This window comes from Oncorhynchus mykiss, chromosome 12 (assembly GCF_013265735.2).
Source record: "Oncorhynchus mykiss isolate Arlee chromosome 12, USDA_OmykA_1.1, whole genome shotgun sequence".
NCBI classification, from domain to species: Eukaryota; Metazoa; Chordata; class Actinopteri; order Salmoniformes; family Salmonidae; genus Oncorhynchus; species Oncorhynchus mykiss.
In genome coordinates, this window is record NC_048576.1 from 48,512,085 (window position 1) to 48,528,395 (window position 16,311).

The 16,311-nt window shown below is 42.7% G+C and overlaps 1 protein-coding gene across 2 annotated transcripts in view; it reads left to right on the forward strand.

Annotated features, from left to right (window-relative positions):
• LOC110538905 (kin of IRRE-like protein 3) overlaps nucleotides 1–16,311 on the forward strand; it is a 300,951-nt gene that overhangs the window by 230,335 nt on the left and 54,305 nt on the right. For both annotated transcript variants that reach the window (XM_036937674.1, XM_036937675.1), the window contains exon 6: nucleotides 9,664–9,769. In XM_036937674.1, coding sequence (XP_036793569.1) covers nucleotides 9,664–9,769 — 106 coding nt within the window. The remainder of the gene's footprint in view (nucleotides 1–9,663; nucleotides 9,770–16,311) is intronic.

Below are 16,311 nucleotides of genomic sequence, written 5' to 3' on the forward strand. Positions count from 1 at the left end.
TCATCATATACTGGCTATCTCTGAAACTTACTTATATAATTATTTGATGATACAGCAGTAGCAATACAAGGATGTAACATCGACAGAAAAGACAGGAATGCCTATGAGGGAGGTGCTGCTGAATGTGTTCAGACGCATTTTCGTTTAAAGCATGTCAAATGTTGTTGAAGTGTTGTGGTTGTATGTTCACTTGCCTCATCTAAAGCCTCTTCTTTTATGCTAAATGTCAGTATTTGGATAATATGTGTGAAATGCTTGATAGTATGTGTGATGTTAACAGAGAGATCTATTTTCTGGGTGACCTGAACTTTGACTGGTAAGCCACTAGCGGGCCTGTCAAGAGGAAGCTTCAAACTGTGACTAATGCCTGTAATATGACCCAGGTTATCACTCAACCAACTAGAGTGCATACCAATAGTGTTGGATCTGTGACGTCCACTTGTATTGATCAACTCTTCACTAATGCTGCAGGGCTGCCTAAGAATAGTAAAGCACCATTTGCTGGCACGAACAGACGCTAAATCAGTTTGCTGCCTGTCCTTGGTAAATTGATGGAGAGAATTGTTTGAGAACAAGTTAACTACTGACTTTCAGCATGCATATAGAAGGGCACTACTCAACTTGTATTGCACTGACTCAGAGGACTAATGAATGGTTAAATAAATGCATAATAAGATGACAGTTGGAGCTGTATTGTTAGATTTAAGTGCAGCCTTTGATGTTATTGATCATACATTGTAATTGAATAGAAACACAAACAAATAACTCTGCATCACCTAACATCAGATCATTGGAAAGTTATTTATCTAATGGAATCCAGAGTGTCTTCAATGGAAGCTTCTCTAACGTCAGATATGTATAGTGTTGTGTCCTTCAGGGCAGTTGCCTTGGGCCGTTACTCTTTATTTTTTACAAATGATTTGCCACGGGTCTTACACAAAGCTAGATTGACTATGTATGCAGATGATTCCACACTCTACATGTCAGCACACAAAGCCGATGAGCTCACTGAAATTGTAAATAAGGAGTTACTATCAGTGTCAGAAAGAGCGATTAATAATAAACTGGTGATTAATACGATTCTGGAAAACTGTCCAATCCCTGAAGGGTTCTATTACTTCCTCTCTGCCACAACAAATTAATTCAGACACTGACCTCATTACATAAAAAAATGCCATCATTTATGCATTTAATCACCATTTTATTTCACTGGGCTCTCTCTTTCAAATAACCTCTAAGCCTATTCACAATGATATTGGGCAGGATGTTGTTAGGGGAAACTTGCTGAATGATCAGAGAAATGATAGCAAAAGCTTTTTGGGGGGGCTATTTACAGAATAAGAAGTCCTGGATGCTATGCTAGCAACAGACAACAATAAATCCACAGGAGGCGACCAATGAATACTGCTCTGCTTAAGTGTGCATCATTGTTGGCTCAATAACTCACATTTTTTTTATGTAACATTTTATCAGGAAATATTCCAAAAGTATGGAAATCAGCTCTTGTGCTGCAAATCCATAAGAGGGGGTAGTAGTGATCTTAATAATTACCGCCCCATTTCAAGGCTTCTTTGTCTAGCTAAGATTCTTGAATCATTGGTAAATGTACAATTTTGATCTTTTTTATTTGAGAAATGTATTTTGAATGTAAACCAATCAGGGTTTAGGCCTGGGCATAGCACTATTACAGCAACCACTTTAGTTGTTAATGTTCTTGTCAATGCTTTAGAGACTAAAATGGCATGTGCTACTTTCTTTGTGGATCTGTCAAAAGCTGGTGATCATGCTATTTTATTGAAGGCCTGAGCTCTGACGCCTGTTCATGGTTTCACGATTATCTTGGCGACATAACTCAGGCCATCGTGATTGATGGGGTTAAAGGGGAATTTCACCCTGGGGGAAATTGGGCTTGTTTTCATCATGTCTGATACATTTCTAGGGCAGTGAGATGTGTTTCAGACATAATTGCCCAGGAGGAAGGCAGGTCAGGGTTTTGCACACTGAATTATTCACCCTATGATGGCTTTAAGGTCACTGTCCTGCTTTGTGGCATTTTGCGAAGGCTCTATGTTATACTGATCATACTTTTTTCTGTGTTTAGATATGGTTGTCCTTCTTCGATAGAGCCATTGGACGTCTTTCAGCGATGTTCCTATTGGCAGCCTATAAAATATACAAGCCAACACATTTTTACAATCTCTGAAAAACTACTGGGTGGTGATTCATCCTCTGGCCCCTAACAACAATCCTTTAGGCAATACTGAAAGAATTTACCAGACGCAATGACTTCAAGTGATTCCTCTGATCAAAACGAATTTGTCGATGGACCATCTATTTGCTACATGTTGATATTCAATCATACATGTTTTAACCGGAATATAGTGAAGAGGATTCGAAACAAAGAGTTGGATTTAGCTAACGTTAGGAGCTCAGCTACAACCGATACCAGATCCAAGAGGGCAGATGACAAATACGTTGTCTAGCTAAGTAAGTAATTTTTTCCTGCAAGCCACCTAGCTAGCTAGCTAACATTAGTTTAACTACTGAAACCCATATTGGGCTAACATACTGTGTTACAGGGGAGAAATCAAATAATGTTTTATTTTGCTAACTAATTAGCTAAATTACCTAGCTAAACAACTACCTGTAGCCATATCTATGACTAAAAATAAAATATTTTGTATCTCGGTTGTTAAACCTCTTCCCTTTTTAGTCATAGATATGGCTAGTTACTAAACAGCAAGCTACGCTGTTACAACTAGCAACCTAAAGCTAAGTTTTCCAGCAGACGTTAGCACATTACTGGAGTTGGCTAGCTAGTTAGTGTAGTATCTGGGATCTACATCTGTTTATATTAGTTACTGTGCTGTTACTAAGCAGTAATGCATTACGGCAGTGTTATGTTACTACACCTAATAGGAAATGCACATGCGCACTGGGGTGCCGGGAACTGTAGAGCACGAGGGGTTTTGACTAAACGAAAACTAACTGTACTCCCACCTCCTGCCTGGTCATTTCTCCACAACACAAATATTACAGGGGCTGAGTCACTGGCTTTACTGGGGCTCTCTCATGCCGTCCCTGGAGGAGGTGCGTCACCTGAGTGGGTTGAGTCACTGATGTGGTCATCCTGTCTGGGTTGGCGCCCCCCCCCCCCCCCCCCCCTTAAGTTGTGCCGTGGCGGAGGTCTTTGTGGGCTATACTCAGCCTTGTCTCAGGATGGTAAGTTGGTGGTTGAAGATATCCCTCTAGTGGTGTGGGGGCTGTGCTTTGGCAAAGTGGGTGGGGTTATATCCTTCCTGTTTGGCCCTGTCCGGGGGTGTCCTCGGAGTGGGCCACAGTGTCTCCTGACCCCTCCTGTCTCAGCCTCCAGTATTTATGCTGCAGTAGTTTATGTGTCGGGGGGCTAGGGTCAGTTTGTTATATCTGGAGTACTTCTCCTGTCCTATTCGGTGTCCTGTGTGAATCTAAGTGTGCGTTCTCTAATTCTCTCCTTCTCTCTTTCTCTCTCTCGGAGGACCTGAGCCCTAGGACCATGCCCCAGGACTACCTGACATGATGACTCCTTGCTGTCCCCAGTCCACCTGGCTGTGCTGCTGCTCCAGTTTCAACTGTTCTGCCTTATTATTATTCGACCATGCTGATCATTTATGAACATTTGAACATCTTGGCCATGTTCTGTTATAATCTCCACCCGGCACAGCCAGAAGAGGACTGGCCATCCCACATATGCTCTCTCTAATTCTCTCTTTCTTTCTCTCTCTCGGAGGACCTGAGCCCTAGGACCATGCCCCAGGAATACCTGACATGATGACTCCTTGCTGTCCCCAGTCCACCTGACTGTGCTGCTGCTCCAGTTTCAACTATTCTGCCTTATTATTATTCGACCATGCTGGTCATTTATGAACATTTGAACATCTTGACCATGTTTTGTTATAATCTCCACCCGGCACAGCCAGAAGAGGACTGGCCACCCCACATAGCCTGGTTCCTCTCTAGGTTTCTTCCTAGGTTTTGGCCTTTCTAGGGAGTTTTTCCTAGCCACCGTGCTTCTTCACCTGCATTGCTTGCTGTTTGGGGTTTTAGGCTGGGTTTCTGTACAGCACTTTGAGATATCAGCTGATGTACGAAGGGCTATATAAAATAAATTTGATTTGATTTGATTTGATTACAGTTAGCCTGGTGCCTGCTAACTTATTATGCGCCACGCCTCACATTTATAACTTGTTAGCAAGCTAGTTAGCCTGGTGCCTGCTAACTTATTATGCGCCACACATCACATTTATAACTTGTTAGCAAACATGTAACATCAACAACAAAGCATTTTACACTTTGTGGAAGAGACGTAGGGCAACATGCCTTTGTTTGTACCATTCAGTTGATCTCTTTGCCATCTAGCATATTGTTTAGGCACAATGAGGGGACATTAGGAGCTGCTTTTTAGAGGAAAGATCAGTCAACAATGTCAATGGGCTGGGCTAAAGGTGTGAAAAGTCTTAGGAAGGCAGTTCTTGCACAGTATGAATTTATGTATGGGAGATTGAGAAAGTGCACCTCAATCACTCAAAACATTAACTGTCTAAGCATAACCCTGCACAACCAAAACTCCCTTCCTCATCTCAAAGTACTGTCTAAACCTCCCCAGTCCATTGACTTTGACATATAATTGTCAATAGTTGCCCTTTCCACAGGAATTGGTATTGTCTTGAGAATCTGCAGAGAGAATAAAGCGCTTGTGTCATTACTGTTGTAGTCTTGATTGTATACCTTTTCAGTGTTCCTTGCTGGTTTCTGTCCCACAATCTGTTGTGCTCCATAACCGTAAGGTGTGTATCCAAAAAGGCCCCCACTTTGGGGTACTTTTCAGCAGGGCACCGGGGAATGATTACATATAACCTGAGTTTTAGCAAAGGGGTAAACTAAATGGATTACATGGTCTGGAAGGTACTCTGTGGTCCTCAGGCTAAGTCTAATCACCTGTAACCCCATAACACAAATCATACTACCCAATTCATGTTTATACCATGCTTACTGTAAATTGACCTATTTTTAGCTGTCAGCTTGTAAATATTTTGGCCAACCTACCTTCACCTTGTTGGTGGACCCAGATTCTGTACCACCTACAACAAAACACACAATTTAACGACTCCACTAATTGTATTTATCTATATTTGACTGGCTAGCTAAGTATACCTAACAAGGACATTTCAATATTTTCAGCGTGCTGTTGCCTTACTAGTCTCACTAAATTGGCAGCAAGATTGCTGGCCAGCTGAGACTGGCTGAGAACCAACGAACCAACCATAAATTAATTATACACATGAGTTAGTGAGTCACTGTAGCTATACTGACAATTCTATTTTTAGTAACGGAGTGTTTTCCAGACAAGTATGGAATAGATGTCTATCAATTGAGATACTCTTTATTTGGTAACATTAGCTAGCTTGCGTCAGTCAGATAGAATGAACAAACTAGCAGTGACTACCATGGAATAGGCAAAATTGACTGACAGTGTATATACCAAAAGATAGCTAAATTATTTAGCTGATGGCAATACAGGACTGTAATGTTAGCTAGCTAACTTGGCTGGCTAGGCTTGCAAGGTTACCTGTAATTCAGAATCTTACATTTTTGTTGTAAATGGGGAAAAAAATGTATGATATCGCATCACTTCTCAGCTGTCATCGTAGAGAAGTTCTGTGATTACTGTGTGTTGGTCGTACGAAGTAAACAGCGTCATTATTCAAGTTTGTGGGCACGCCCCCTCTACCTGGCATGCGGTATCAGCCTTCGCTATGAATGCCAGACTTTGTGGTTCACTATGAGCAGACGAATACACAGGTAGTCGAAACTGCCCAATTCTGCCTGTGAAATTAAAATGTGCTAGTTCTAGCTTGTGGTTTGATAATTGTGTTGTTTATGATTAAAAACGTAATGTTGTGAATGTAGTCATGACTGTATGCTATGACAGAGCCAGGGTGAAATTCCACTTTAAGTCTGATTTTGTTGTGGGAAGAATAGCTTCTGCTTCTGCAAAAGCTAATAGGGAACCGAATTAACCCTTTTACAATTAACCACAATATGTCGTTAAGCACTATTTCAGCAAATGCTGCACTGGGTGTTTAAAGGGATGGCAATATTTACTTCCAAAGATTCAGATTAACTTATGGATACCATTTTTATGTATCTGTGTCCAGTAAGAAGAAAGTTAGTTCGTTTCGCGAGCCAATGCTAGCTAGCATAAGCGAAATGACTGGAAATCTAGCATGCTAGCTGTTCCCATAGACTTCCAATAGTCAAGTTAATGCTAGTTAGCAATCTTCCAGTCAAGCTAACGCTAGTTAGCAATTGCGCAAGGGCTTGATAGCAACATCCTTCAAATTGCACTCAGATACATAGAAATTGTATCCACTAATTAATCTGACTGAAGTAGATAAAGGGCTTCATTGCCAAAATCCCGAACTATCCCTTTAATTTCATTGAGCCCTAGATGCTGTCGCCATATCCAATGTTGGTTAACACATCCTCTCTCCCTGTCTAATGGGGAGTGTTCATTAGGCACCAAAACAGAAAAGGGTGTGAAACATGGGGATTAGCTGGACTTTTTAACGTTATTACATACAGCCAGAAAGAACTTTTGGATATCAGAGCGACGGTCTCTCAAGATTATGACCAGGAATACGACTTCCCGAATTTGATCTTTTGTCCATACCCCCCATGGCAATTGAACTTATCCGAGAGGCTGCTCCAAAACGCTGCCGGCTGAGAAGAGGTATTCTGCCTGGACTTCTAGTCCGACTCAGGAGATGTGCACACCATCCACTGCTTCCGAGTATATTACTCGCTAATGTTCAGTCTCTGGATAATGAAGTAGAGGAGCTCAGGGTGAGTATCTCCTTCCAGAGAAACAGCAGGGACTGTAACATACTGTTTCAAGGAATCATGGCTCTCTCCGGATATACTGTCCCCGTCCATACAGCCAGCTGGGTTCTCAGTACATTGCGCAGACAGGAATAAAGAACTCTCCGGGAAGAAGAAAGGCGGTGGTGTGTGTTTAATGATTAACTACTCATGGTGTGATTGTGATAACCTACAGACACTCAAGTCCTTTTGATCACCAAACCTAGAAAACCTCACAATCAAATGCCAACCGTATTACCTCCCCCCCAAAATATCTTTGGTTATAGTCACAGCTGTATATATTCCCCTCAAGCCGATACTACGACAAGCTGAGCTACACTGGACTTTGTGCGAACTGTAAACCGCATATCCTGAGGCTGCATTTATTGTAGCTGGGGATTTTAACAAAGCAAATTTGAAGAAAACGCTACCAAAGTTCTATCAACACATTGACTGTAGTACTCACGCTACTAAAACGCTTGATCACTGCTACTCCCTACAAGGCCCTCACCGCCCTCCCTTCCGCAAATCAGATCATGACTTCATTCTGCTTCTCCTTTCCTTTAGGCAGAAACTTTACCTTGCTAAGGTCTGTTCAACGCTAGTCTGACCAATCGGAATCCATGCTTCAAGATTATTTTGATCACATGGACTGGGATATGTTCCAGGTAACCTCTGAGAATAACATTGACATGTACATGGACACGGTGACTAAGTTCAACAGGAAGTGTATATGCGATGTTGTTCCCACTGTGACTATTTAAACCTATCCAAATCAGAAACAGTGGATAGACGGTAGCATTCGCTCAAAACTTAAAGTGCGAACCACCGCATTTAACCATGGCAAGGTGACTCGGCATAAGGTTGAATACAAACAGTGTAGTTATTCCCTCCGTAAGGCAATCAAACAGGCAAAAACGTAAGTACAGAGACAAAGTAGAATTGCAATTCAATGGATCAGACATGAAACAATCATGAATTACAGAGGGACAATCAGCCATGTCGCGGACACAGACGTCTTGCTCCCGGACAAGCTAAACACCTTCACCAATTTTGAGGACAACACAGTGCCACCGAACAAGCCCACTCCCAAGGACTGTGGGCTCTCCTTCTCCGTGGCCGACGTGAGTGAGACATTTAAGCGTGTTAAGCCTCGCAAGGCTGCCGGCCCAGACGGCTTCCCTAGCCGCATCCGCAGACCAGCTGGCTGGAGTGTTTACGGACATATTCAATCTCTCCCTATCCCAGTCTTCCTGACGGACCGACCCCAGGTGGTGAAGGTAGGAAATAACACCTCCACTTCGCTGATCCTCAACACTGGGGCCCTACAAGGGTGCGTGCTCAGTCCCCCTCCTGTACTCCCTGTTCACCCATGACTGCGTGTCAACGCAGGCCTCAAACTCAATAACTTTTGTAGACGTTACAAAAGTAGTAGGCCTGATTACCAACAATGATGAGACCGCCTACAGGGAGGAGTTGAGGGCCCTGGCAGAGTGGTGCCAGGAAAATAACCTCTCCTCAATGCCAACAAAACAAAGGAGCTGATTGTGGACTTCAGGAAACAGCAGAGGGAGCACTACCATTTCCACATCGACAGGACCTCAGTGGAGAAGGAGATAAGCTACAAGTTCCTGCGTGTACACATCACTGACAATCTGAAATTATTCAACCACACAGACAGTGTTGTGAAGAAGGCACAACAGCACCTCTTCAACCTCAGGAAGCTGAAGAAATGTGGCTTGTCCCCTAAGAACCTCACAAATGTTTACAGTTGTGGCAATTGCACTGCCTGCAACTGCAGGGCTCTCCTGCATCACCGTGGGCATACTGCCTATCCTACATGACACCTACGGCACCCGATGTCACAGGAATGGCAAAAAGATAATCAAGGACATCAACCTCCCAAGCCAAGGCCTATTCACCCCCTTAACATCCAGAAGGTGAGGTCAGTACAGGTGTATCAAAGCTGGGTCAGAGAGACTGAAAAATTGCTTCTATCTCAAGGCCATCAGAATGGCCATCAGAATAGCATTACTAGCCGACTACCACCAGGTTACTCAACCATGCACCTTAGAGGCTGCTGCCCTATGTACATAGACATGGAATCACTGGTCACTTTAACAATGGAACACTATTCACTTTAGTAATGTTTACATTCTGTATAACTTATTTCAAAAGTACAGTCGTGGCCATCATTTTTGAGAATGACACAAATATTAATTTTCACATTCTGCTGCCTCAGTTTGTATGATGGCAATTTGCAGATACTCCAGAATGTTAGGAAGAGTGATCAGATAAATTGCAATGAATTGCAAAGTCCCTCTTTGCCATGCAAATGAACGGAATCCCCCCAAAACATTTCCACTGCATTTCAGCCCTGCCACAAAAGGACCAGCTGACATCATGTCAGTGATTCTCTCGTTAACACAGGTTTGTTTCTATTGTTGTGAATTGTTAGTTACTACTGCACTTTTTGAACTAGAAACTCAAGCATTTCGCTACACCCATAATAACATCTGATAAATGTGTGTATGTGAGCAGTAAAATTTGACATTGATTTCCAATACACATTTTTTAAGTTCCATTTCGAGAATGTTTTGAAGCATTTTTAGTAGTGTGCCCTTACTAGCACGACCCAGGCACAGACACCTGTGCGATGTCCATAGGACAGTCTCGGTCTCGGCAGGACTTGAGGCTGTTCTAATATTAACACCATTTTCTGGCATTGGTTTATAGACTAATCTTCTGTTCTCTCCCATGTAGACCTGCCCCTGGTCAACCTATCTGTTGAGCCCCAGCCCATACTGGAGGGCAATCTGGTAAAGTTTCACTGCTCTGCCAAAGCTAACCCACCAGTCATCCACTACAGGTGAGATAGTACACCTGCATATACAGACACACACACACACACACACTCTCTTTCTCACACACACATATCTATTTTTCTCTCCGATTTAAATCTTTTAGTTTGGGTGAACCAAAATCTCCACTTTTTGATGCACTTATTGTGTTCAGTAGGCCTATATGCACACTATCTACTTTCCTCTCATGTTTATGCATACAGGCTGCTTTAGGAGTTTCGTAGTCTCTCTGTCCAAGTTCTGCTGCTCTACTGGGGTATAGCACAATAAACAACCACATACAGTTTAAGTCAGAAGTTTACATACACTTAGGTTGAAGTCATTAACACTCGTTTTTCAACCACTCCACAAATTTCTTGTTAACAAACTATAGTTTTGGCAAGTCAGTTAGGACATCTACTTTGTACATGACACAAGTACTTTTTCCAACAATTGTTTACAGACAGATTATTTCACTTATAAGTCTGATTCATCCTTGGGAGCAATTTCTAAATGCCTGAAGGTACCACGATCATCTGTACAAACAATAGTACGAAGTATAAACACCATGGGACCACGCAGCCATCATCCCGCTCAGGAAGGAGACGTTCTGTCTCTTAGAGATGAACGTACTTTGGTGCGAAATCAAACCCAGAACAACAGCAAAGGACCCTGTGAAGATGCTGGAGGAAACAGGTACAAAAAGTATCTATATCCACAGTAAAACGGGTTCGAAATCGTCATAACCTGAAAGGCCGCTCAGCAAGGAAGAAGCCACTGCTCCAAAACCACCATGATAAAGCCAGACTATGATTTGCAACTGCACATGGGGACAAAGATCGTACTTTTTTGAGAAATGTCCTCTGGTTTGATGAAACAAAATTAGAACTGTTTGGCCATAAAGACCATTGTTATGTTTGGAGGAAAAAGGGGGAGGCTTGCAAGCTGAAGAACACCGTCCTAACTGTGAAGCAGGGGGTGGCAGCATCATGTTGTGGGGGTGCTTTGCTGCAGGAGGGACTGGTGCATTTCACAAAATAGATGGCATCATGTGGAAGGAAAATTATGTGGATATATTGAAGCAACATCTCAAGACATCAGAAGTTAAATCTTGGTCGCAAACGGGTCTTCCAAATGGACAATGACCCCAAGCATACTTCCAAAGTTGTGGCAAAATAGCATAAGACAACAAAGTCAAGGTATTGGAGTGGCCATCACAAAGCCCTGACCTCAATTCTATAGAAAATGTGTGGGCAGACCTGAAAAAGAGTGTGCGAGCAAGGATGCCTCCAAACCTGACACTATCTCTGTCAGGAGGAATGGGCCAAAATTCACCCAACGTATTGTGGGAAGCTTGTGGAAGGCTACTCGAAATGTTTGACCGAAGTAAAAAAATAAATAAAGACAATGCTACCAGATACTAATTGAGTGTATGTAAACTTCTAACCCACTGGGAATGTGATGAAAGAAATAAAAGTTGAAATAAATTATTCTCTCTACTATTATTCTGACATTTCACATTCTGAAAATAAAGTGGTGATCCTAATTAACCCAAGACAGGGAGTTGTTACTCGGATTAAACATCAGGAATTGTGAAAAACTGAGTTTAAATGTATTTGGCTAAGGTGTATGTAAACTTCCGACTTCAACTGTATGTTTCACACTGTTGTAGGTAGTCCGGGGTGGGGCAGGTGGTTAGTCGGCGTAAAAAAGGGTGCTAAATGTACCCAGATCTCACCTTAGACCTTAACTTCTTGACAGCAGCTGGCATCTCATTTATTATAGATGGGCGGGGTCCCTGAGACGATGGCGGTTATATCTCTGCCATATGCCTGTGCGGTGGGGGGTGGGGGGGGGGGGGGGGGGGGGGGGGGCTAACAAGCGCTGACTGAGGAAATTGTGAGCTAACACAAGCATTCATTTTGGTTAACACCCAGCTGACAGAAACCCTAACCAAAAATAAGATGAGGTCTGTCTGCAGTATGCATGTTGAAGGGGTTGTGTCATCTACCATCATTAACTTCCCATTATTCGCTTCGGGAAGTTTACCCTCACCTCGTTTTGTTATAACATCTTTGGTCTGACAGACATTTACGTAGCACACAGAAGGCATTGAACAATGTCAACAAACATGGCTCCACACATTACTGGCAATTAGTTTAGTATTAGCTTATCATGATCAGCACAACATTCAAAAAAGTATTTTACACACATCATTTGTTTCCGTGAATAAAAGAGTAAATAAATAAATTATTAAGACACAAACCATTTTCTGAAGGTGATTTATTGATACAGTTGGTGTGTGCTGGCAACCAATCACATCAACCCTGATACTCGCTCGGAGCCATTCAGTGTTGTTGTTTATGTACAGCGGGGCAAAAAAGTATTTAGTCAGCCACCAATTGTGCAAGTTCTCCCACTTAAAAAGATGAGAGAGGCCTGTAATTTTCATCATAGGTACACTTCAACTATGACAGACAAAATGAGAAAAAAAAATCCAGAAAATCACATTGTAGGATTTTTATTTAATTTATTTGCAAATTATGGTGGAAAATAAGTATTTGGTCAATAACAAAAGTGTGTCTCAATACTTTGTTATATACCCTTTGTTGGCAATGACAGAGGTCAAACATGTTCTGTAAGTCTTCACAAGGTTTTACACACTGTTGCTGATATTTTGGCCCATTCCCCCATGCAGATCTCCTCTAGAGCAGTGATGTTTGGGGGCTGTTGCTGGGCAACACAGACTTTCAACTCCCTCCAGAGATTTTCTATGGGGTTGAGATCTGGAGACTGGCTAGGCCACTCCATGACCTTGAAATGCTTCTTACGAAGCCACTCCTTCGTTGCCCGGGCGGTGTGTTTGGGATCATTGTCATGCTGAAAGACCCAGCCACGTTTAATCTTCAATGCCCTTGCTGATGGAAGGAGATTTTCACTCAAAATCTCACGATACATGGCCCCATTCATTCTTTCCTTTACACGGATCAGTCGTCCTGGTCCCTTTGCAGAAAAACAGCCCCAAAGCATGATGTTTCCACGCCCATGCTTCATAGTAGGTATGGTGATCTTTGGATGCAACTCAGCATTCTTTGTCCTCCAAACACGACGAGTTGAGTTTTTACCAAAAAGTTATATTTTGGTTTCATCTGACCATATGACATTCTCCCAATCTTCTTCTGGATCATCTAAATGCTCTCTTGCAAACTTCAGACGGGCCTGGGCATGTACTGGTTTAAGCAAGGGGACACGTCTGGCACTGCAGGATTTGAGTCCCTGGCGGCGTAGTGTGCTACTGATGGTAGGCTTTGTTACTTTGGTCCCAGCTCTCTGCAGGTCATTCACTAGGTCCCCCCGTGTGGTTCTGGGATTTCTGCTCACCGTTCTTGTGATCATTTTGACCCCACGGGGTGAGATCTTGCGTGGAGCCCCAGATCGAGGGAGATTATCAGTGGTCTTGTATGTCTTCCATTTCCTAATAATTGCTCCCACAGTTGATTTCTTCAAACCAAGCTGCTTACCTATTGCAGATTCAGTCTTCCCAGCCTGGTGCAGGTCTACAATTTTGTTTCTGGTGTCCTTTGACAGCTCTTTGGTCTTGGCCATAGTGGAGTTTGGAGTGTGACTGTTTGAGGTTGTGGACAGGTGTCTTTTATACTGATAACAAGTTAAAACAGGTGCCATTAATACAGGTAACGAGTGGAGGACAGAGGAGCCTCTTAAAGAATAAGTTATAGGTCTGTGAGGGACAGATATCTTGCTTGTTTGTAGGTGACCAAATATTTATTTTCCACCATAATTTGCAAATAAATTAATTCAAAATCCTACAATGTGATTTTCTGGATTTTTTTTCTAATTTTGTCTGTCATAGTTTAAGTGTACCTATGATGAAAATTACAGGCCTCTCTCATCTTTTTAAGTGGGAGAACTTGCACAATTGGTGGCTGACTAAATACTTTTTTGCCCACTGTATATAGCTAGTTGGCTAAGCTGTAGCCTTAGCAATTTCTTTCAAAAGGAGACTACCCAGATATGTGGAAAATATGGAGCTTTTTGTTTATTCTGACAAAGAATCTGAGTATTAAAATTAGGAATCAGATTCTGACAGTTACAGTGAGGAGTTGCACCCCAATCTTGTGGCCATTGAGAACCCTGAATCTGAAGACCCTTTGCCCACTGACGAAGGCCCAGATCCCTCTGAAGATGCTGGTGGTGATGGAGGCAGACCAACAGTGGGTGAAGTACGGAGGTCTGTGGTAGCTGGAAGGCCGCCAGCCATTTCACCCCTCCTCTGGCCCTGCTTTTGGCTTTGAAGAGTCCTAGTCTTGAATGCAAAGCCCCCTTGCCATCTCCCTCTGAGTCAGAGTGCTTTAAGCTGTTTCTGACAGAGGAGCAGGTGGGAGACAGTGGAGATGATCAATCGCTTGGCCTTGGAGCTACAGGAGAAGAGAAATCCAGGTTTGAGGGGGAAGCTTGCTAAATGGATGAAAACCACAATGAGTGAAATGTATACCTTCCTGGTAACAGTCCTTCTCATGGAAATAGTGAAGTAGAACTCTGGAAGGGAATACTGGAGCACGGATCCTATGTTTGCAACTCCCTTCTTTGCCACCCCCTTTTCCCAAGACCGCTTCCTAATTCTGCTGCTATGCCTGAATTTCATAGAAAATGCTGCTGCCAACGTAAATGAACACTTACACAAAATAAAAAATGTTCTCACCAGCCTGACATCAGCATTTGGATGGGACTTTGTGCCATACAAGGACCTATGCATTGATGAGTCCCTTATTTTACGGAGGGGTAGGCTTGCGTTCTGTCAATACATTCCCTCCAAAAGGCACAGGTTTGGGGTCAAGTTCTTTGTGTGACATATAGAAAGGATTTGTCAAGGACATTATAGTCTACAAGGGTCCACCACTGACATTTGCGGTAATGACCATGCTGTCTCCTCATTTCAGGAAGGGCCACACTTTGTATGTGGACAGTTGGCTTAGCAGTCTTACACTCTTACAGCATCTGCTCTTCAACAACAAATCAAATCAATTTTTATTGCTCACATACACTTGCTTAGCAGATGCCATTGCGGGTGTAGCAAAATGCTTGTGCTTCTAGTTCCAACGTTGCAGCAATATCCAACAAGTAATATAAAAACATTTCACAACAAATATCCTAATACACACAAATCTATGTAAATGAATGGGATTAAGAATATACAAATATATAGATGAGCAATGTCAGCGACGCATAGACTAAAATACAGTAGATAGTATAGAATACAGTATATACATTTGAGATGAGTAATGCAAGATATGTAAACATTATTAAAGTGACTGGTGTTCCATTTATTAAAGTGGCCAATGATTCCATGTCTGTGTATGTAGACAGCAACCTCTCTGTGCTAGTGATGGCTATTTAACATTCTGATGGTCTTGAGATAGAAGCTGTTTTTCAGTCTCTCAGACCCGGCTTTGGTGCACCTGTACTGACCTTGCCTTCTGGATGATAGCAGGGTGAACAGGCAGTGGCTTTGTTGGTGTATGTCCTTGATGATATCTTTGGCCTTCCTGTGACATCGGGTGCTGTAGGTGTCCTGTAGGACAGGTAGTTTGCCCCCTGTGATGCATTGTACAGACCGCACAAACCTGCCAAGAGAGGGCCGCCCACCAAAACTCACTGACCAGGTAAAGAGGGCATTAATCAGAGAGGCAAAAAAGAGACCAAAGATAACCCCGAAGTAGCTGCAAAGCTCCACAATGGAGTTTGGAGTATCTGTCCATAGGACCACTTTAAGCCATCTCTGTGGGGTGGCCAGAAAAATAAGAAAAAAATCCATTGCTTAAAGAAATAAATAAGCAAACACGTTTGGTGTTTGCCGAAAAGCAGGTGGGAGACTTCCCAAACATTTGGATGAAAGTACTCTGGTCAGATGAGATTAAAATGTAGCTTTTTGGTCATCAAGAAAAACGCTATGTCTGGCGAAAACCCAACACCTCCCATCACCCCAAGAACACCATCCCCACAGTGAAGCATGGTGGCGGCAGCATCATGCTGTGGGGATGTTTTTCATAGGCAAGGACTGGGAAACTGGTCAGAATTGAAGGAATGGTGGATGGCGCAAAATACAGGGAAATCTTGAGGGAAACCTGTTATACAGAGATTTGAGACTGGGACAGAGGTTCACCTTCCAGCCGGACAATGACCCTAAGCATACTGCTAAAGCAACACTTGAGTGGTTTAAGTGGAAACATTTTAATATCTTGGAATGGCTTAGACAAAGCCCAGACCTCAATCCAATTGAGAATCTGTGGTATGACTTAAAGATTGCTGTACACCAGCGGAACCCATCCTGTTTTGCCTTGAAGAATTGACAAAAATCCCAGTGGCTAGATGTACCAAGATAATAGAGACATACCCCAAGAGACTTGCAGCTGTAATTGCTGCAAAAGGTGGCTCTACAAAGTATTGACTTTGGGGGGGGGGGGGTGAGTAGTTATGCATTATCAAGTCTTATGTCTTGCATCTCTTTTTAGGCATGTTGTGTAAATACAAACCCACAAATAAACAATTTTAA